This window comes from Crocodylus siamensis, chromosome 4 (assembly GCF_052110815.1).
Source record: "Crocodylus siamensis isolate JL-2025a chromosome 4, ASM5211081v1, whole genome shotgun sequence".
Lineage (NCBI taxonomy): Eukaryota > Metazoa > Chordata > Crocodylia > Crocodylidae > Crocodylus > Crocodylus siamensis.
In genome coordinates, this window is record NC_143398.1 from 247,040,351 (window position 1) to 247,062,245 (window position 21,895).

At 68.4% G+C, this 21,895-nt stretch overlaps 2 protein-coding genes across 2 annotated transcripts; one reads left to right on the plus strand and one right to left on the minus strand.

Annotated features, from left to right (window-relative positions):
* Positions 1 to 2,930: 2,930 nt before the first annotated feature.
* On the plus strand, positions 2,931 to 4,571 carry CDK5R2 (cyclin dependent kinase 5 regulatory subunit 2). Its single transcript, XM_090041367.1, has one exon. The coding sequence runs from the start codon at positions 3,103 to 3,105 to the stop codon at positions 3,946 to 3,948; it is 846 nt and encodes a 281-aa protein (XP_089897493.1). The 5' UTR covers positions 2,931 to 3,102; the 3' UTR covers positions 3,949 to 4,571.
* A 7,094-nt stretch (positions 4,572 to 11,665) lies between these two features.
* On the minus strand, positions 11,666 to 20,769 carry FEV (FEV transcription factor, ETS family member). The gene is made up of 3 exons (XM_090041740.1): positions 20,525 to 20,769; positions 19,741 to 20,030; positions 11,666 to 12,269 (listed from the first exon to the last, which is right to left on the minus strand). The coding sequence occupies exons 1-3, from the start codon at positions 20,767 to 20,769 to the stop codon at positions 11,758 to 11,760; spliced, it is 1,047 nt and encodes a 348-aa protein (XP_089897866.1). The 3' UTR covers positions 11,666 to 11,757.
* Between the last annotated feature and the right edge of the window lie 1,126 nt (positions 20,770 to 21,895).

Sequence of the window (21,895 nt, forward strand, 5' to 3'; positions counted from 1 at the left end):
CCCCCCTGCCTGCACCAGCAGGAGGCGCTGTGGAGGGGGGGTTGTAAAAGGTGGTGAGAGGGGATGGGGGGTGTATGTGTGTGCACATGCATGTGTGTGTAGAAGGTGGTGAGAAGGACTCAGTCGGTGTGCACATTGCGTGTGAGAAGGGCTCACTCAGTGTGTGTGCGTATGTGCAAGTGCGCGTGTGTGTAGAAAATGGTCAGAGGAGCTTGGGGTTCATGCACGGTGTGGGGGGGCTTGTGCATAGGTGGTGAGGATCTCAGTGTACATGCACACATGTGTATAGAAGATGGTTCGAGGGGTTTGCTCTGTGTGTGTGCACACACATGCATGTGTACAAGGCAGTGAAATGGGCTTGTGAACGTGTCTGTGTGCACGTGTAAAAGGTGGTGAGGGGCTTGCTGTGTGTGCACATGCGTGCATAGGTGGAGAGGGGGCTCAGGGTGTGGACACAAGTGCTTGTGTCCAGTCCAGGAAGGGTGCTGCGCCCCCCCCCCCCCACCTTTAAGGTGGCCCTGGCTATGCCAACCCCCCAGTGGGTTGGACCACGGGGCTCCCTCCCCCGCCCCTGCAGCCCAGAGCTGGTCTCCAGCCCAAACGCTAATGGCCACAATGGACCCTAATTACCCTGGAGATTAGCCCCCGGGGGAGGTCTGGTGCTCGGAGCCGAAGGACGAAGGGGTGGGGGGGTCTGCAGCCTCCTGGAAGGACCAGAGGTGCCACCAGCCTCTTTAAGGGCCTCTGCTGAACCTGCCCTCCGCCCAGCATCCCCGGGCCTGTGGCTGTGTGTGTGTGTTGGGGGGGGGAAGTGTGACAGGTCTGCACAGAGCCTTGGACTTGGCCCCAAGGACCCAGCTCAGCCCGGGTCACCCAGCTGCTCTCGAAGCAGCCCTGGGACCATTTTACAGATGGGGAAACTGAGGCAGATCCCCACCTTGGCAGCAGGGTTCAGAACCTACCCTTTAGTGGCCAGGACAGCCCCTCCCCCGCCAGCAGAAGCAAGATGTCTGCGACCATGGCCCCCCTGCTTTCCCGGGGGCAGGGGCGATAGCTGGGGCGGTCAGGGGCGATGGTATCGTGCAGCTCCAAGGCCACACACGGGGTTTGTCTGGGTGGGTTTGGACAGGACTGATCCCGCCGAGCGACACCAGCCTTCAGACCCTCACAGGGCAACGGCAGAGGGGCCTCGAGCTGCAGCGGAAGGAAACGGAGCCTGGCGATGGGGGGCTCGCCGCCCGCGCGTGGTCCGGCGCTGCACCGGGCTGCCCGGAGGCGTCCACGAGCACGCTGGACGGACACGTGCCTGGGATGGTTTAGCCAGGGCTGATCCTGCCTTGAGCAGGGGATTGCGCTAGAGGTGACCTGGCAAGGTGCCTCCCAGCCCCTGCCCCTAGAATAACGTCCTGCAGATCCATGTGCTGCCCCCCCACCCCGCAGCTCACACGCATCCGCCCCCCGGTGCGCACCTGTCCCGCAGCACGAGGCTCGCGCATCCTCCCACCGTTTACCGAGCCCGGGCTGGGGCCGCGTACGCAGGCAGCTTGTGCCCCGGCCGCAGGAGCCCCCCCACCGGGCTCTGCCGGGGGGGAAGGACACATCAGCCCAAGTCTGGAGGCGCTTTCCCTGCGGCCATGGGCAAGGGCGGGCTGGGGCGCGTCGCTGCCCCGCGCTCGAGCTCCCTTGCTGCAAAGCCGGGGGGCTGCCCGCTGCCGGCCTGCTCCGGCCACAGGGGCCCTGCACACGGGGGCATGCGTACGAGGGGCAGAGGGGGCGTCCTGCCGCTCTAGGGAGCGGGCCCCCCGCCCAGGAGAGATCTCTGCCCGGGCCCTTCCCCCGGCTCGAGTCCGCCCAGGGAAGCCGGGGCGGCGCAGGGGGCACCTGCAAGGCAGAGGCTCGGAAGGGCTCACGCTGCAGCCCAGTGCCAGGAGCAGCTGGCAAAGGGGTGGCGGAGGTCCGAAGGGAGCCCGGTGGCGGCTCGCAGCCGGGGCGAGGCGGGGCAGTCCCGGCTGCGGCCCCGGGGCGCACGAACCAGCCCGCGGCGACGCGCCGGGTCTCAGCTGCTCCCCGACGGGCCCGGTTACCCCCGCGCAGGCAGGCGGGGCGGGGCGGAGCGGATCGGCCCCCCAGCCTCCCCGCCCCCGGGACCGGCAGCACCTGCTGGGCGCGCGGGGGGACCCGGGTCAGGGCAGACGCTAGATGCGCGTCATCCTCCAGCTCTCCCGGGGCATCCCGGGTCTGCAGAGCCGCGCAGGCCCGGCGAGCAGCGACCTGGGCCGGGGGCCCGCAGCCCTCCGGGGCCTTCCCCGGGCCGCCCAGCCTGTCCCAAGCCTGTTAGCAGGGACCGGCCTAGCTCTGGGCTGCCCTGCGCGAGCCACCAGCTCCGTGCTCTCGGCCGAGGGTGCTGCACCCCAGGCCTCGCGCGCACCAGGCGAAGGCAAAGGTCCCCGAGAAATTTCTCCTCCTGGCCTTGCACCAGCCTGTGAGCAACCCAGGGTGAAAACGGCTCTGTGCCCCCTCCCAGCCTTTTGTCCTGAAACCTTACAGCTGTGCAAGCCCATTGCCCCACCCTCAGGAAAGGACCTGAAGGAGGCGATAACAAGGCTCCGCTCCTAGGCAGCTGGGGCTAATTGCAGCTAATTGCCCCCTGTCTAACCCCCAGCTTCTGCTTGTAGCTTCCACAGGGCTGCCGAGGGGGACGCGAACACCCTTTTCTCCCCCACCCCCGGTGCGGAGGGGCGCAGCCCAGCTCAGGGCCTCGCACTGCCCCCGGGTAGCGGGGCACGCGCCTTCTGCAGGGGGACGCCCTGCCCCCGGAGTTAACCCCTTCTTGGCCGGAGCAGACCTCGGGGGGGGGGGGGGGGCTGCAAAAGGAGAAGCTCCAACCCCGCAGCACGCATCCAAGGGGCGGGATATAGCGCGCGCCCCCTCCCCCCGCCAAGCGGCAGGTGGCTCACGCATGCCCCCGCTCCCCGGGCGCGGTTGGCTGGCGGGGGGGGGCGCGGGGCCGGCGATTGGCTGCGGCGGGGGGGGCGGGGAGCGGCCGCTGGTGCAGAGCCCGGAGCCGCCGCCGCCGCCGCGTCCCCGCGCCCAGGCCCGAGCATGGGCACGGTGCTGTCGCTGTCCCCCGCCGCCGCCGGGGCCAAGGGCGGCGGGGGGGGCCCGCGCCCGGCCGAGAGCCGGCTCAAGCGGCCGCGCGTGCTGCTGTCGGCGCTGACCTGGAAGCGCCTGGTGGCCGCCTCGGCCAAGAAGAAGAAGAGCGCCAAGAAGGTGAGCCCGCGGCCGGGCGCCGACGCCGCCGTGCAGCTCCGCAACCGCGAGAACGCGCGGCGCTCGCTGGGCGAGGCCGGGGCCGGCGCCGGGGCCGGGGCCGGGGCCGGGGCCAAGGCGGAGCCGGCGGGCAGGCCCGGCTCGCCGCGCCGCGTCGTGGTGCAGGCGTCCACGGGCGAGCTGCTGCGCTGCCTCGGCGACTTCGTGGTGCGGCGCTGCTACCGCCTCAAGGAGCTGGGCCCCGGCGAGCCGGCCGCCTGGTTCCGCGCCGTGGACCGCGCGCTGCTGCTGCAGGGCTGGCAGGAGCAGGGCTTCATCACGCCGGCCAACCTGGTCTTCGTGTACCTGCTGTGCCGCGAGGCGCTGCGCGGCGACGAGCTGGGCAGCGCGGCCGAGCTGCAGGCCGCCTTCCTCACCTGCCTCTACCTGGCCTACTCCTACCTGGGCAACGAGATCTCCTACCCGCTCAAGCCCTTCCTGGCCGAGGAGGACAAGGAGCGGTTCTGGGCGCGCTGCCTGGGCCTCATCCAGCGCCTGAGCGGGCCCATGCTGCGCATCAACGCCGACCCGCACTTCTTCACGCAGGTCTTCCAGGAGCTCAAGAGCGAGGGCGACGCGGCGGCGCCGCCGGCCAGGGACTGCGCCGAGCGCGGCTGGACTATCAGCCTGGACCGCTGAGGGGGCAGGGCCCGCGGGGGGCGAGCAGGACCCCGGGGCTGGGCCCGCGCCCCGCTCCGGCGCCGCCTGCCCCCCCGGAGACCGCGCCCTGCCCCCCCGTGCAGCGCCGCCCGGGCCGGCCGCGGGGCGAGAGCAAGAGCGCCCCCCGACACGGGCAGCTCGGCCCGGCCCGCCCAGCACGGCCTGGGCCGGAGGAGAACGGGAGAATCCCCCCCCAGCACCGTCTGGCCCGGAGCCGGAGAGGAGACAGCCCCCCCTTGCCCCCTTGTCCAGCATAGAGGTGGAGGGGGCTACCCCCCTCTGCCCCAGAGCGCCGCGCAGCTCGGGCGCGGCCCCCCCGTCTAGCGGCAGAGGCGGAGAGGGGGACCCCCCCGCCGCCTAGTGCAGTACCGGAGGGCGAGAGGCGACCCCCCCCGCCCCGCCCCGCCCCGCCTCGTCTGCCCGCTGCTCCCCGGAGCTGCCAGGGCCCGCGGTGCATGTCCGGGCGGGGAGCAGTATTCCCGGGGGGCCGGCGCCGTGCAGGGTGCCCCGGGGGGGGCTCCACGTGCCAACGTTGCTCCATGTACAAAGGGAAGCGCCAGAGAAGCCGCCGCCGCGTGTGATGCCGGATAAAGGTACCGAGACAGCAGAGCCGCCGCTTGCGCTGCCTTTCTTGGGGGGGGGGGCACGTCTCGGCCGCGGCTGCTGCCGCCGGGCCCGGCCTGGGGGGGGGGGGGCTGCCCCGTCCTCCGGTCCCGCTGCGACCCCGGGCGGGGCACGCTGTACCGCCCCCCCCCGACAGGAAGTGTGCGTGGAGACCCGGGCGCCCCCCCCGCCGGCGCGGGGCCGCTGTCCGCGGTGCTGAACGCGCCCGGCCCCGATCCCGGCTCCGCCGCCGCGGGCCCAGCGTGGGGGGGGGCGGCCCCGCCTGCCCTGGGGGCCCGGCCCGATCCGCGGTGGGAGGGGGGTCCTCTCACCGCCCCCCCCCCGAGACTCCGCGTGTCTCCTGACGCCAGGCGCCCGGCTGAGCCCGCAAAGCCGCTAAGCCGCCGCGGAGTCGCGGGGGGGCGGGGGGGGGCTTAGCAGCACGTGGCTGCGCCGGTACCGGGCCGGGTCCTGCTGCGCCGCCGGGGCAGCCGGGGGGTGCTGGGGGTCCGAGTTGCCCGCCGGCTCTGCGAGGCCGGGCCCTGCATGGGCGGGGGGGCCTCTGCTACCAGGGGGCTGCATGCACCGTGCGCAGGCAGCGGCAGCCAGGAGAGCCTCTGCTGGGGGGGCTCTGTCCCCACAGCCACAGCCCCTCGGCCTGCCGTGACCCCCCCCCCCCCCAGCGCTGCGGGTAGGGTCGGATGGAGCTGGGCCCCAAGCCAGACAAGCAGGTCCCAGGCTGGTGCCCTGCTCACTGCCCCCCGCCCCCCACAGGCTCCCACCTTTGCCTCAGCTGGCCTGGGGGGAGGTCAATCCTGCTGGCCCCACTGCGGCAGGGGCAGGGGCAGTCCCCAGCCCCAGGGTGAAGCCACAGGCCGGCTGCCGCTCTTGGGGTGGGTCTAGGATTTCGTGACAGGGGGTGGGGGCAGCGAGGGCACTGTCACCTAGAGCACAGCACACCTTTTTCTCCATCTGGACGCGTTTCCAGCCTGCCAGGGCCTGGGGCTGTGGGCCTGGTTTCAGACTGAAGCACAGCCCGCTAGAATTGCATTGCCACGAGTGAAAACCAAACGGAGCAGCAGCTTTGTGAAGTGCTCCGGGGCAGGGGTGGCACATGGGCCTCTGGGATGGGGCGCGCTGCCGGGTGTGAGCACCCTCGGGTGTCGCCAGGGCAGGGCCCAGCTCCCGGGATGAGCAGAGCCGGGTACGGGGAGCTGCAAGGCCAGTGCTGGAGCCGCATGGAGCCACTCCCTGCCGGCTGTCCCAGCCCAGGGGGACCACCAGCCTCTCTAGCCGGGGAAAGGAGGCACAGGGCAGGTGAAGTGAGTGGCTAAAGGTCGGTGGCAGAGGAGGGCAGGGAGCCAGCCCCCCCCACCCCGGGTCTGTGCTTCAGGCGGGAGCTGGTGGCAGTGGGCAGCCTGCCTCCAGCGGGACGCGGGCCTGGGGCAGTGCCCCGAGCGGGGTGAACTTCCCCCGCGGGGAAGAGGAGGGAAGACAGACGAAAGCAGCAGCATCCCCTGCCTTTTATCCCCCTCCCCGCCCTGCCTCCCCTTGGAGCTGGACCCAGGCAGGCGCCACAGGTTGAACCAGGGCCTGTCTTGAATGCCAGGTCCTCAGCCAAAGGCTCACGGCTCAGCTTCGCCACCATCTCCCAGCTCTGAAACGGGGGAGCGAGTGCAGGCAAGTGGGGACAGCTGGGAGTTTCCTCCCAAGCTCTCCCGTGCCTCCCTCCCCACCCCCAGGCTGAAGAAGGGGACATGCATTTTGGAAGCATCTTCTCCATCCCAGAGGGGACTGTGACAGTCATGGGGAAGTCCAGCTGGAGGGAGCACTGGCGGCACCAGCCTGATCCCCCAGAGCCGGCCTGGCCTGACCCCAGGCACAGTGCTGAGGCCCATTGCCCAGAGACCCCAAGAGCCCCCAGCCCTGCCCCAGGTGCCAAGAGCTACCAGCCAGGCCCCTGAGGGCTGCGTCCAGCGGGAGCCTTGGTGCCTCAGGCTACAGTGCACCTTAAACCCAGCATCAGGGTCCAGTCCTTGGATGTCGGTGCCCAGCCACGGGAGGTAGCTTTCCCTTGACCCTGAGGCCCGTCCATGAGAAGTGGTGTATTCCCCTCTCCACCCTGCATGTTTCCCCCGTGAGAGTCCAGCCCGACTGCAGCTGCTGCTTTGTTTGGCCCCGAGGGAGCCGGGTGCCCGCGGCCAGGGGTAGCGCGCTCTGGGCAAGGCCTGCTGGAGCTTTCCTTGCCAGCCTGACACGTCCCCACTGGGGGTTGTGCCAGGGTGATCTGCCCCGCGGGGGATGCGAGCTGCTGCTGCAGGCCCTTGGCTAAGAAACCCCCAGATGCTCTGGACCAGTCGGTCTCTAAGGTGCTCCCTGCCTTGCTAGCAGGGCTGAATGCAGCTGAGGCCTGGGCTCAGCTCCTTCCCTTCCTGGGACCCAAGCACAGGAGAGACCCGCGGGGAGGTGGTTTGCGGCTCCTGCTGTGCTGGTCCGGATTGGCCAGAGCCAGCACATGGCCTTGCTCCTGGTCTCTGATTGGATGCGTGTGGCACTGCTCTGGGTCCCCCGGGGGCAGTTTGCTCTTCCCAACCAGCCCTGACCGCCCCCAGCCCCAAGGGCACGGACTGCAGGCGCGGGGCACCGTGGGTGTAGGTGCCCATGGGCACATCCCTGCATTGCCCCATCAGTCCCTAGCCCCCGCGCTCCTTGGCCTCCACCTGGCCGGGACCAGCTGGATCCCCCATGGACGTATCCAGCCCCTAGCTGACCCCGCGGCCACGTTAATAACGTGTGGCATCCCCTGCTCATTTTAAACCTGCCCCCTGCTCCGTGCCCCGGGCTCTAGTGTCTGGGACGGGGGGACGACAGCTCCCTGCTCCCCTGGTCCACAGCCTGCATGACGCCAGACCGCCGTCCCCTGCCCCTCTCACACTGACCAGGCCCGGCCTTTGTCGCGGCCGGCAGTCCCGCGGTGCCCGGGAGAGGGTAGCGCCGCTCGCTGACGGGCCTGGCGGTGGCTGCATCCTCAGCCGTGGAGCTGGCTGCAGACGTCGCAGGCCTCTCCACCCAGGCCAGCGGGCCGTAGGCTGGGAGTCCTCTCCTTTTCCTTCCTCCCACTTCTCTTCTGCTTCAAGGGCAGGGCACTTGCCCTCAGCACAGCATGGGTCTGTGGAGGTCGTTAGCAGCCGGCTTCTCCCAGAGTAAGGCGACCACCAGGCCATCCCTGCGTGCAGAGCCGGGGCTGCAAGCTGCTGGACTGGGTGGCCCTGTGTCCCCCATCACTGCTCCATCGCCGCGGGGCGGGGGGCACAAGCCGGCGTGTGACTTCTGCAGCGGGAGGACGCTGGCGACTAGAAGCGGCACCCGCAGTCTCGACAAGGCGGAGATCCGGGCCCAGGCCGAGGGGGTCCTAAATGTCAGGAGACCGCCCTCCTGCTCCCGTCCTTGCAGCCGTTGGGCCCCGACATCTCCTTCCACCCGATGCTCGGTGAGGACTTGGGGCTGAACCGGGGCTTGTCTGGAGCCCCCCAGCCCCCTGTTCTCCACAGGCGACCCTGCCAGGACTCCCTGGCGCGGCTTCAAGTCGTAGCGGGGCGGTTCAGGTTCGGCCTCAAGAACAGCGTCAGTGCCGGGCAGGGAGAGGCTGGGGCTGGGGGGCTCTGCAGCACGGGCGGGCCCCCGGCAAGGCTGGACGGGCGCTGGGTGGGAGAGTCGGGGCGCAGCGATGCCCGGGCTCTGCTGGGGCCTGTGCTGGCTGCCCCCCAGGGCCAGGGGCATTGAAGCCCCCGGTTGCAGCCAGGGCGGGGGCTGCGCCCACGCTCCCGCTGGGACTGGGCTCCGCAGGGTCCTGGCTACAGGCTCGCCCCCCCGCTCACGCTGCCCTGGGGGGGAAGGCAGGGATTTGCCCCCTAATCAGCCCCCTCTGCAGCGGGGCACGGCCTGGGCCTGGGCTCTCCCCAGCGCCCCGCTCCCGGCAGCAGCAAGACATTGGCGGCCGCGGCCCCCCTGTGTCCCGGGGTGGGGGCGATGCCCGGGGTTGCGCCGTGCGGCTCCAAGCTTGCACACAGGGTTTGTCTTGGACCGGGCTGATCCTGCCACGGGCGGGGTGCGACCCCGCAGCTCCCTCCCGCCCGCCCCTCTCCTCTCCTCTCCTCTCCTCTCCGCTATGATTTCTATGCCTGGGACACGCGCGCCCCTCCCTCCTCCGTGCGACGCGTGGGTGTAACGTGGGGTGCCTTCTCCAGGGGCCTCGCGACGGAGCTTGGCTGGAAAGGCTGCTCCCGACGCACCAGCCGCGGGGCTGGGACCCCCGGCTCACATCCCTGTTGCCCCGCAAGTGGGGGCGGGAGGGGGTGGGGTGCTCCCAGAATCCAAGTCCCATGCCCCCCCACGACCCATGGGGGGGGGTCCTGGGGCCCTGATCACTCTGCGGGGCCCTGGGCCAAGCTCCGGCCCCTTCCAAGCCATGGGGAGCCTGGGGGTGCAGAGGCAGTGGCCCCCGCCCCAGCGCAGAGCGAGGTGGGGGCTCAGCCCCGCGAAGGGCTCAGGATGGCCCGAGGGAGCAGCGAGACGCCAGGGCCTCGCCAGGCCTCCGCATTAGTAGTTAATCTGGCATTAGCGCGGCTTTATCCGGGCTCCGCTGCCCCCCCCGCGTCCCCGCCGGCGGGAGCTGGAGCCGGGCTGGGCTGGGCCTGCAGGCGGGCGCCTGCGCTGTGCAGAGAGAGCCCCCCCGGGAGCCGGTCCCCGATGGGCCCTGCCTGGAAGCCAGCTCCGTCTCCTCCCCCAGCCGGGAGCACCCCCCGCGGTCCTGGCAGGGATCTGCGGCCAGCTCGGGAGCCGCATGTGCAGAGGTCCCAGGCTGCATCCCTCCTCCGTGCCCTCTGCCGCCTTGCCCATCGCCCTCTCCCCCGCCGCCTGGGGCTGGGGGTCCATCCTGCAGCTGCTCTGGGAGCCCCGGTGCTTGGGGGGGAGGGGAGGGGAAGGGAAGGGAAGGGAGGAAACCCCCCTCCAACCACCCCCCACCACGCCCAGGCTGGGGTGACTTCCCCGAGCAGGGGGAGACCCTGAAGGAGGAGAGCAATGGTGGCAGCGGGAGCGGGGCAGATATCTGAGAGCCAGGCCGCGGATCGGGGGGGCCTTGACCATGCGGAGCAAGCGCCCGGCTCCTGGGTCCTGCTCCGGGGCGTCTGGCTGCGAGAAATGGGCGCTGGGGCCCGCGTGCTCGGCGCGGCCGTCTGCCCGGGCTGCGGGGCTAGCGCTCCGCGCTGCTCGCAGCGGCGCCCCAAACCCAGCGAGGGCCCCCTTCTCCGCAGGTGCGCACAGCAGGGCAGGGCCTCCCGGCGGGCGCCCCGGGGCAGCCGTGGCTTGTCACGACAGGCCAGGCCCGGAGCTGGGTGGGGGCGTCTCGCCCCGCCTCGCTGCCCGGGCAGTGGCCAATCCGACCTGCCGGGCCTGCGGCTGGCCCTATGGGGGGGGGGTCGGGGCTCCTGTAGGAGACGTGCTGGGGGGCCCCTGAGCCAGGGCCACGTCCACATCCACAGGCACGGGCCGGGACCGGCTGGTGCGCCCTGTCCGCGCGGAGACGGGTGAAGCGGTGCCCCACGCCCCCGGCGCAGCCCACGAGCCCGCGCTGGCAGGCGGTTCCCGGGGAGGGGAGACCTGGCCGGGTGTCCGGTAGCCCCGGTCACCCCCGCCCCCGCTGCTCATCAAGCTCATTAGCGCGCCCCTCCCGCGCCGGGAGCCGGGGCACGTGGGGCAGGCGCGGCCGCCGCGGATTGGCTGGATTTTGGCGCAGTCCGCTCCCAGCTGGCCCGGAGTAACTGGGGGCAAACCTCCGGGGGGGGCGGGGAGCTGCAGCCGGCCCGAGCCGGGCACGACCCCGCGATGGCACGGGCGCGGTGGGGACCTCCCGCAGCTGCATCCCTGGTTGCCCCGGCAACGGCCTCCCGGGGCTGCGGCGGGGGGCGGGGCTCCGAGCCGGCCCCGGGGCCGGGGGGGCCCCTGCGCACGGGCCCAGAAGGAGGCGGGACCCCTGGGGACCGGGATGCCGGGCGGAAGCATCTCCGGTTGCCCGGCAACGCCGGGCTGCGGTTGCCCCGGCAACCTCGGCTGACGCCGGGACCTGCTGCGGGGGGAACCACGCGCTCAGGGCAGCTCCGTCCCGCACCGCCCTCCCCCCCGCCGGGTGCTGCGACAGCCCCCGCGGCCCGGCTGCAACGCCGCGGCCCGGGAGAGCCCGGGGGTGCGGCCCGGGTGCGGGCGGGCCCGGCCTGATCCTGCTGCCAGGTGCGCTCCGGCCCCACGGCCTCCCGTGCCCCGCGCCCCCGCCTTGATCCGCCCATAAGCCGCTTAGGGGCGGGGCGGGGCGGGCGGGGCAGCAGCTGTCGGGAGGATGCGGCCACCGCCGCGGCGGGCGGGCGGGGGGGGGCACCGGGAGAGCTGGGAGGGCGCTCGGGCGAGAGGGCGCCTGCGCTCCCGGATCCGGGCCGTGCTGGCCGCAAGGGGCACCTCTGTGGGCTTCGCCCCAAGCTGGGGCGTCTCTGGGTTGGGACAGACGCAGCCCGGACACCGCAGCCGCTCTCCTGTTTATTGGACATCTCCACGGCGCAGCCCCGGCTCTGCCCCGCGGGCGCGCCCAGCCGGGGGGCCTGGGCCCGTCTCCCCCCGCGCGCCGGCCCCGATCCCGGCCAGGACTCCTAGGCCCGGGCCCGGCGTGGGGCGGCCACAAACCCCAGGCTGCCCCGGCCGGGGGAAGAAGGGGCAGGCTGGGGGACCTCACCCTGCGGCTCCAGGCTCACCCTGGTGCTCGTAGCTGGGGGAGGGGATGGGGGGGTCCCGGGCGGGGCACCGGCTCCAAGGAGCCCGCAGAGCCTGGCCCCAGACCCCCACGCCCAATGCCCCCCAGCTCCGGCCAGGCTGCGGCAGGGGGCTCCACAGGAGCCCCCCAGCCCCGGCCTGCTCAGTCCTCGCCCTGCCCAGGCCCCGTCCGGGCACCTGGCACCACCCAGGCCGGGCCCCCTCCACCCCGGCAGTGGTGCCCTGCAGTGCTGGGTTCCCAGAGGGGCCCTGGGGGCATCCCCTGCCCTTGGAGCACCCAGTTCAGCAGCTCCAAAGACCCCCCCGGCCCCGCACAGGGGGCTGGTGAGGACGGGCCCCCAGGCCGCCCCCTGCCCCCCCCGGGCCCTAGGGGTAGTGGTTGTTGACGTTGTTGAGATGGGAAGCCGCCACGGAGCCGAAGGGCGCAGCCGGCGGCAGGCCGGGCCCCGGGTAGAGCGCGGGGGCCGAGCCGGGCCAGTAGGAGAAGCCGGGCCCGGCCACGCCGGACGCCACGAGGTTGAGCTTGGAGATGCCCGGGAAGGGCAGGGGCGCCAGGTTGCCCTGCAGCTTGTAGAGTGCGTGGTCGGGGGCGGGCGGCTGGCAGACCTGGGCCAGGCCCTGGAAGTCGAACTTGTAGGCGTAGCGCTTGCCGTGCACCTTGGTCATGATGTTCTTGTCGTAGTAGTAGCGCAGCGCCCGGCTCAGCTTGTCGTAGTTCATGTTGGGCTTGGACTTGCGCTCGCCCCAGCGCCGCGCCACCTCGTCCGGGTCCACCAGCTTGAACTCCCCGTTGGCGCCTTCCCAGGCGATGCAGTGCAGGTTGGCGCGGTCCGACAGCAGCTCCAGCAGGAACTGCCACAGCTGGATCTGCCCGCTGCCTGCGGGGCCGGGACGGCGTTAGCGCGGCAGGCCCGGCCCCCGCGCGCAGCCCGCGCGCAGCAGCCGACGGCAGACGAGGCCGGGGCTGTGCTCCTGCCGGGACTCAGCCCCTGCCCGGGCTGCCTCGTGCGGGCAGGCAGGGATTTGCCCCCTGCCCAGGCTGGTACGGGGGGGGGGGGGGGCATTTGCCTTCCTCTGCAGCAGGGCTGGGGCTGTCTTGAGCCTCTCTTGACTCCATGGAGTCCCAGCGTCGTGGGGCTGGCAGGCGGCTGCGGCGTCACGTCCAGCCGGCGGCAGGATCAGCCCCGGCCAGACGAGCCCCACGCGCGACCTGGGAGGCACACGGCACCGCTTCCCCACAGCCCCGTGCAGCTGCCAGCGTCCTGCTGCTGCCACGGTGGGGGCTGGAGAGGGCACCGCACTGCAGAGGAAGGGGAAATCCCCGCCGCCGGGGCAGGGGGCAAATCTTTGCTTGCCCCCCACCCCACAGCAGCGTAGGCAGGGGGCAAGAGCTTCCAGCCGGGGCCCTGCGGGGCTGAGTCCCCGTAGGAGCATTCGCGCAGCCTGCAGCCAGCTCCTCTGGGGGGGCAGCCAGCAGAGCCCCGCCTGGGACACCCCCCAGCAGAGCACAGGCACCTCGGCCCTCCCACCCAGCGCCGTGCAGCCGAGTGCGCCGCTGGGCTCCAGGGTCCGTGTCATCTCCCAGATTCCTGCTAATCTCTCTCCACTCCCAGGTGTGAGCGCTGCTCTCCCCTTGTTCAAGCTCTCCACCTTCCCTTCCCCAAGCCAGCCTTTCCCCTGCTCGCCCGGCCTGGGGACGTCTCTCCCCAGCCCCCTTCGCACCGGCTCGAGACAGAAACCTTCTCCGGCATGAGCCTGCAAGCTCGGGGTTTGCTGCAGAGACGCTCAACACACGCACGCAGGCGAGAGGTGGAGCTGTGAGCAGGAGAAGAGACGTCCCTTTGCCTCGCAACTCTGGGCAATAGCTCCGGGCTGGGTGTGCCGTGCCACCCCCCTTCGCAAAGCCTGAGGCCTGCCCATGACACCCGTTGTCTCCCCACTTCCCGGCCCCCTGCCCAAGCAATGCCCAGGGTCAAGGGTCACGGGACACATTAGCTCTCATAGCGATGCCCCCTCCGCTCTGAGCAAGGAGAAAGCACGGTTCGGGGCCTGTCCTGCCAGGGCTGAGCTGGCTGTGGTGGCGCGGGGCCACGGGGGGTGAGGGCATGGGGGTGACCCCAGAGCTGAAGCCTGGGAAAGCGCCACCCCCCCCGCATGGGGCTACCTCCTTGCCCCAGCAATAGCATCGCCGGAGGCCTGGGGGCACCCTGGAGCAGGTCTGGGGGAGAAGCTGCACGGCTGGGAGATGCCAGCCAAACTGGTGTCCCCGTCCATCCCCCCAGCCTGCCTGGTCCAGCGTCACCCCGCAGCCTCCAGCGCTGCCCTGCCTCGGACGGGGCCCCTCAGTGTGGAGGCAGGGGCTGAAAGGCGTCCCCCGGGCCCTGCCAGCCCCGCGTCCTCCGGGCGCCTGGGCAGGCCCTGGCATGGATCTGCCCCCGCCGCGCCCGACCCGGGTGCCTGCTGCCCCCAGCGGGGATGGCCTGCTGCTGCCCCCAGACAGGGCAGACCGGGCTGCCACGCCAGGTCGAGGGTGAAGGCCCCCCCTTGCCCGGGGATCAAGGGGCCGCAGGGGACGTGTGGGAGGGACATGGCCTTGGCCCAGGTCCGAGGACACTGCAGCAGCGCGTGGCGCGGGGGCTGGCGATGGAGGAAGTAGAATGCATGCACACGCGTGTTCATATGTGCAGGCAGACACACACCCACGCTCACGCTGAGTCCTGGGGAGGAAGGGCAGCAGACTGGGGCTGCCAAGCATACCTATGCATTCTGGTTCACACCCAAAACACCCGTGCACACCTGCTCACACCCACACACATTCACTCACACCCAATGCACACACTCACACATGCTCAGGCCAAACACACCTGTGCACACTTATGCAGATCTAGCATACCCATGCACACTTGGTCAGACCTTGCACACCCATATGCACTCAGGTCCAGCACATCCATACACATTCTTTCATATCCACACACAGTCAGCACACCTGCTCACACCTACACTCATTTATACTCAGCACACCCATGCACATTCAGTCATACCCACACTTATTGACACTCAGCACATCTGTTCACACTTGCTCACACCCACACCCAGTCACGTTCAGCACACCTGGGTGCACTCAGTCCTGTCCACAACACCCCCACCCACCACTGGTGCATCACACCCACTCCCCTGAAGTTCACCCACTCGCGCCAGCCCAGACCCCGTCCAGCCCCTCACTCTCCCACACTCCCAGTCCGGCCCAGTACTCGCTCACACCCGGTGCTATCCAACCCCCTCCCACCCCGTACAACCGCTCTGTCCCCACGCACACCCGGCACAAACACTCACACGCGGTACTGGCACATGCATCAGAGTCCCAGGGACCTCAGCAGGTCGTCGAGTCTGACCCCCGCCTGGGCAGGAAAGAGCGCCGGAGTCAGACGACCCTGCCTCGGTGCTTGTCCAGTCTCCTCTGGAAGACCCCCAGGGTGGGGGAGACCACCCCCCCTTGGGGCCCGTTCCAGATTCTGGCCACCCTTACGGTGAAGAAGTGCTTTCTAATGTCCAGCCTAAATCTGCTCTCTGCCAATTTGCGGCCATTGGTCCTAGCTGCTCCAGGTGCCGCGCTGGTAAACAGCATCGCCCACTCCTTGCTGCCCTCCCCGAGGAATGTATCGGCAGCCACAAGTCCGCCTCAGCCTTGTCCTGCGAAGGCTGAAGGGATCTGCTATGACTCCAAGATGCCTTTCCGCTGCTGTGCTGCTGAAGTGCTCTTCCCCCAGCCTGTGAGTGTGTTGGTGGGTCTTTTTGCCCAGGTGCAGCACCTGGCACTTGTCTTTGCTGAACTGCATCCTATTTTGTTCTGCCCATTTTTCCAGCCTGTCCAGATCTGCCTGGATCCTCACAGTCAGCAAATTAGCACGGCCATTCCTGGCTTCTCAGACCCAGCGCTGTCATTCACGGTCCAGACACCTGCCCGAGCCGTGCGTGTCTAGTGCCCCACGCACGCCCGCTCACTAGGAGAACACACGAAGAACCAACACTGCCCAAACACCCACTGCCCCTCGTAGCACCAACATGCTTGCTCACAGCCAGGGCACTACTCAGGTCTTAAACACTTCCAAGGATGGCTCCACCACCTCCCTGGGTAACCACCCTCCTCGTGAGGGAGTTTTTCTTAATATCCGACCTCAACTTCCCTTGCTGCAGCTTGAGCCCATTGCTCCTTGTCCTGTCGTCTGCCCCCACTGAGACCAGCCCAGCTCCATCCTCTGTGCAGCCCCCCTGCAGAGAGGTGACGGCTGCTGTTCAATCCCCCTCAGTCTTCTCTTCTGCAGACTTGATCAGCCCATTTCCCTCAGCCTCTCCTCACAGTCCTGTCCCCCAGCCCCCAGACATTTCCATTGCCCTCCACTGGACTCTCTCCAATGTGTCCACATCCTTTCTGTCGTGGGGCCCACAGCTGGACACAGGCCTCCAGATGTGGCCTCCCCAGTGCTGAGTAGCGGGGAATCACTGCCCTCCGTCTGCCGGCAGCGCTCCTGCCGATGCAGCCCCGGATGCCGGTCGCCTTGAGGACACACTGCCGGCTCCTGTCCAGCTTCTTGTTCCCTGTCCCCCCAGGTCCTTTTCTTCAGCTGGAGGTGGGTGAGAGCGGAGGAGTGTAATCGCTGTCTCTACTTATAGTCCTTGGTGGGCATCAGATATGGGGCAAGAAGAGGACAGAGCGGCCCAACCCGGTAGCATGCCCTGATAATGCTGGTAAACCCTGAGGAAAGACCTCAGGACCTGGGCTATTACTTGTGCATGTTTGTCTAGGGTATATGTATGGTGTGCGTGTGTGAGTGTGCATGTGTAAGTGCATGAGAGAGCTGCCTAGGGCATGTACATGTCCCGTGTTTCTATGCACACACGTGCACTTGTGCTCATACGCACCTGTGTGTAGAAGCCCCTCCCCGGGCTGTGGGGGCCCTGGCTGGTCGGCCCCTGTTTCCCAGCTCAGAGACTCTTTGGGAGCTCCCTGCGACAGAGGCAGCAGCCCTGGCAGTGCCCAGCTCTCTGGAGCTGCTGCTTCCTGGCCTGTACAGCACCTAGCACCACCCAGACCCGCTACCCCTGCTGCCCCTTGGCACCAGCCTCTGGCAGCCTGGGGCTCGGGGTCCCCCTGCCAGACACCCCCGGTCCCCAGCACAGCTCGGCTGGCTCAGGCCTCAGCCTGGCCCACAGCCACAGCCCGGCTGCCCGGGCCTCATCCACGAACTCCCAGCTCCGACCAGGGCCGTCCTGCCCCGCCTGCCCCAGCTCGGTCCCCCTGCGCGGGGGGGGGGGGGGGGGGGGGGGGGGGTCGGCGTGGTGCCCGGGAACCGCTGATCCCTGTTTAACAGCCATCACGATTACTAATGGCCCGGAAAGTGCTCCACGGCCGCAGGCCCAGCTGTCGGCCCGTCGCGGCAGCCGGCACCGCGGCGCCCCGGCCCTCCTGCGCCACCCGTCCTCCCCGCGCCCAGCCGCGGCCGCGACCCCAGCCCTGCCCCGCCAGCCGTGCGCTTCCCCTGCACACCTTGAGCGTCCCTCGTCCCTGCTCCACGCCACCGAAAGTCCCGCGTCTCGGGCTGGCAGCTGGGGACGCGCTGCTTGTGAGGGCTGAGCCCTGACCCGGGGGGGGGGCTTTCCGCGGTGCCGTGGGGTCTGCGCTGCCCCTTCCAGCGCCCCCAGGCTCTCCCCATGAGGACCCGCGCGGCCGGCCCTGCGCTGGGTCCCCCCGTGGGCCCACGTGCCCCACGGCCAGGCTCACTCGGGGGACAAGGCACGTCCGCTGCACCCCCACCCCAGCTCCTCCAGCTGCCCCCAACCCTTCTGCCCGGGCTACACATCCCGGGGGAAAGTCCCCCAGCAGCCTCTTTGTCACCGCCTGCAGTGCAGCCTCGCCACACAAAGCAGCCAGGAGGAGACGGGCACCCCCCGCCCCCTCCGCCCCCCAGCCTCTTCCCTCCCTGGCAGCATCCAGGGCTTCCTGGGAGGAAGGGACACTGAGGCACGGAGCGATGGGGAAGGATCGGGCCCCTGGAGCTCTCCCCCGCCGCCACGCCAGCGCCGGGCACTGCCCAGGACGCCTCCGCGAGGGCACGTGCCAGCCGCCGTGCCCCTCCCTGCAGCCCGAGAGACCCCCTTCTCCCCCACCAAGCCCAGGCAGAGCTGGGCAGACCGGCACGGACCCCTGCTCTCCCGGCGCCCCCGAGCCGCCGCGCCCAGCGCCTCCCTCTCGCTCCGCGGCTGCAGACGTGGGCGCACGAAAGGGCCCCGTGTCCCAGCCCTGGGCGCTGCCCCCGGCCACCCCGGAGCTGGGGGCTACAGAGAGGCCCGGCTTGACAGGGGATGGGGCCAACAGCCCCGACCCCGGGCCTGGCCAGGCCGGCACCTCCGCCCGCTGCAACCGCGCAGTGCGGCACCGGGCAGCGGGGCAGGGCGGGCACCAGGAGATGGGCAGGAGCCGGCGTGTGGGGAGGAGAGAGGCCCTAACTGTGCCGCCGTCGCCTCCCAGCTCCGCGAATCCCCGTCTTTGTCGTCGTCGGGTTGTTTTACTGAGCAGGGCCCCCCGGTGCCCGAGAACCCCTGGGAGGCCGGGGCTGGCCCAGGGGCGAGGGGGGGCTGGCACAGCCCGGGCAAGGCCTGGCCCCGGTGCGCTCTGCCCTCCCGCCCCGTCCACCGTGCCCAGATCTGTGCAGCCGCCCGCCGGCCACGACCCGGCCCGCGGGGGCAAGGGGGCACTGGGCGGTACCCAGGCACGGGCAGGGGGAGTTCAGCCCTGGGTCTCAGCACCGGGCCGGGGAGGTGGTGGGGCCGGTGTCCACGCGCGGGACGTGGGGGAGAGGCGGAGGGGCTGCCTGTGCGGGCAACGGGCTGCGGTCCTGCCTTAGTGCAGCCCGTGCCGTAGTCATCATCTTCGTCGTCGTCATCTTCTGTTGGTGTTATTTGTGGCGGTGTAATTATAATCCTGATAATGGCAATAATATGATGATAATCATTATTATTACACCGCTACAAATAACACATCATTAGAATAGGATGACGATGATGATGATGCAGATTATTGTTATTATTATTTCTGGACCCTCAGCGCTGGAGGAACAGGGGAAAACCCAGCTCGCCCCGGGCACTCGCCCCAGCTCCGCTCTGCCCCGGGGCACGGGGACGGGGACGGGGCAGGATGGGCTGGGACGCAGGGCAGCTCGGGTCCCCTTCCCCTCTTCTTACAGCTGGTGCACTGACGAGAGGTTTTAGCCTCACTAAGAATTATTAATCATAATCATAATTATTAATGATCATTAGAAATGCTACAAATAACAGCTGCCTTATTCTCATGGTTGTTGCTGTTATTATCATTACTACTACCTCGACTAATGCTGTTACTGCACTGTTGTATTGTTGGTTTATTGGACTGTTGTGTTACTGTATCATTGTGACTGTGGTAGTACGTTGTGTTACTGCATGACTGTTTTCATTATCACCATTATTGTTGTTCTTGCTGCTATTGTTATTATCGTTACCGTTATTACTTATTTACTGCTACTACTATGACCACCACCATGATTGCTATTTATCATTCGTTTTATTATCATTATTATTATCATCATCATTGTCATCATAGTTGTTCTTTATTAGAATAATAGCAACAATAATTTGCATTATTATTATCATCATTACTGCTAAAATTTTCCTGTCATTACTATTCCTGTTTTTATTATTACTATTATTGTTATTATTGTTACAACTACGCTGATAATTGCCATCTTTATACTCATTATTATAATTATCCATATCATTATCATCTTTGTAAATATTAATGCCACTGCGGTTCCAATTATTGCTCTCCCGTTATTATCACTACTATTACTGTTCCAGTCTATGAATCGACGTTACCATTATCATTATTAGTGTTGTGGTTATTCCTATCATTACTTCCCCTGTGCTAACCAGAAGACCAGTAGTACCAGTAAGAATATTGTCACCACAAGAGCCATCATTATTATCATGATCACCAACGCTGCGATTGATAATGATCATTAATAGCGCCAGCCATCGGCATACGAGCATTGCCGCCGCTATTCCGTTATTGCCACCCATGCTCTCAGGCCCGCTAGTCCCGCTCCTGCTGCGGTGCTCCCAGGCTCCTCGCCCGGCACCGCGCTGCCCGCGGGGCGTGGCGGCTCCGCCGGTCCGTGCCGCGCTGCCCGTGCCCGGCGTCCCCGCGCTGCCCCCGGCCCGGCCCGGCCCGGCCCGGCCCTCCGCCCGCGGGCTCCCGGCGTGCGCCTCCACCCGCGGAGCCCGGGGCAGGGCCGTCGGGGCCGTCGGGCGGGCTCTTACCTTTCTGGACGCCGGGGGGGAGCGCGCCCCAGGCCTGGCTCTTGCTGTCCTTGAAGAGCGTCTCGCCGACCGGCTCTGCGGGCAAAGCGGACACACGTCGGGGCCGGCGGGGCACACGGCCCCCCACCCCGGCCTGGCCCGCGCCAGGAAGCGCGTCCAGGAAGGAGGAAATCCGCTCGCTCGGCGGGCCGGGGCAGGCTGCGGGAGGGGCGGGCGGGGGGCGCGGGGCAGGGGCGCGGGGCGCAGCGCCGAGCACCGCTACCTGGCAGGTACATGTTGAGCAGCAGCGGCTGGGCTGGGGCGCCGTGTCTCATGGCAGCTGTGGGCGCTGCCCGCCGGCTTCATGCTTTATTATTCCTGCCCCTATTATTATTATTATTATTGCACTTTATCAGGGGGAGGCGGAGGGGGGTGCAGCTCCAGGGGGAGGGGGGCAGTTTCCAAGCAACTGGGCAGGGTTGCGGGGCCCGACGGGTGCAATTTCCTCTGCAGGCCGAGCCCCCCCTCCCAGCCCCCCCAGCTATCGCCCGATCTGCCTGGCAGGCCGCGGGTTTCTATGGAGCGCATCCGCCTTTCCGCCTCCTTAACTCTTTGCAAACAGCTGCCAGCCCCTTGCCCGGCGGCCTGGAGACCGGCCCGCGTGGGGGGGGTGGGGGGGGCAGCCCCGGGCCTGCTCTTCCCTCGCCCTGGCTAGGCCCCGGGACACGGGCACGGCCTGCTCCAGGAGGGGCCGGGGTGCTGGGCTGGGGGCAGCCGCTGGAGCCAGGGGGCTCGGGATGCCCACGACGGGCCCTCCCGCTCCCGCTCCCGCTCCCGCTCCCGCGGCGGGGGGCTCCGGGCTGCCACGCACCTGCCCCGCGGCCTGGAGAGGTTAACAGTGACTCGGGGACCACGTCCCTCCTCGCTGCTGTGGCTCCGGGAGTGGGGGCACGTGGACTGTGGGGCAGCCCAGCCCCCCCGGCTCAGGGCACGTGTGCGGGCTGCGCTCCTCACGCAGGCACACACATGCACGTTCACAGGCACGTGCATACATGCATATTTGCACACACATGTTCATTCGCACACAGGCATGCGCTTACATGCACTTTTGCACAAACAGACCTGCATTCACATTCACACACACACACACACACACATGCACACACCTGAACACTGGCATTCGCCTACCTGCGCATTTGTGTGCCTACACACATGCATACTTGCACACGTACACCTCCATGCACATTCCTGCACACATGCACTCACCTGCGTGGTCACATACACACACATGAATGTACATTTACACACACGTGCACAGACACCCTGGGCCCCTTGTGCAAAGCCAGGTGTGAAGGGCTGCCTTAGCCCAGGGCAGAGCTTCCCACCCCTGGGCCAGCTGGGGCAGCCCCTGGCAGCGGGGCACAGCAGGGAGCATCCCTGGCTCCAGACACCCAGGCCTCCCCCTTGGGCTGGGGAGGGGGACGGGGGCCTGACTCCTTGGCACCGCCCTGACTCCAGCCACTCCAACCAGCTCCCCAGAGGCAGCAGCCTCTATCCCCGGTCCCCATCCTGAGCCAGCTGGCACCCCAACCTGGAGCCAGCACCCCGTTTGCCCTCCCTGCCCCCACGGACTCACAGTCTGCCCTACAACAATGAGCCTTTATTAAAGGAAATGGTGATAAAGTCCGGAAAGAGGCCAGTTTCCACACAGCTCAAGCTCCCACCTGGTCTCCGTTGTTGACCAGGGGCTGATATCATTGCAGAAGAGGCCTGCTCCTGCCTAGGCGCCAGCCCCAGCCCTACCTGGAGGCTTGCAGTGGTGCCCACGATGTGATACCCTTCCCTGTTGCATACAACAGACCCCAGCCTTGGCCCAGAGGATCTTGGAGCCTCGACAGACGTGGTGCAAGCAGAGAGAGGGTGGGCAGCGTGGTGGGGTTGGGCAGCAGATCTCCCCTCCTCATCCCCGAGAGATGCAGAAAGCAGGTACAGGGGTGATGGACCCCCAAAATCACCTGCTTCCCAGCAGGCTGGGTCTCCTCACCCGTCCCAGACTTGCTTTAGCTGCCTGAGTCGTCCAAATAAACCCGCAGGCAACTGAAAACAAGCCCAGGACGCGGCGGGCACGGGGGAGGCAGCTGCTCTGGGCAGGGGGCTGGGGGTGCCCTGTGGGGTT

Excerpts from the sequence above, each read along its gene's own strand:
- CDK5R2 (XM_090041367.1), top strand. The coding sequence starts at position 3,103 with ATGGGCACGGTGCTGTCGCTGTCCCCCGCCGCCGCCGGGGCCAAGGGC.
- FEV (XM_090041740.1), bottom strand. The coding sequence starts at position 20,769 with ATGCACGTGCCTGTGAACGTGCATGTGTGTGCCTGCGTGAGGAGCGCA. Across the intron at positions 20,031-20,524 it reads CGGGAGCGGGAGGGCCCGTC|CCGCTGCTGCTCAACATGTA; the intron begins GTGGGCATCCCG and ends GCCCCAGCCCAG. Across the intron at positions 12,270-19,740 it reads CCCCCCCGGCGTCCAGAAAG|GCAGCGGGCAGATCCAGCTG; the intron begins GTAAGAGCCCGC and ends CCGGCCCCGCAG.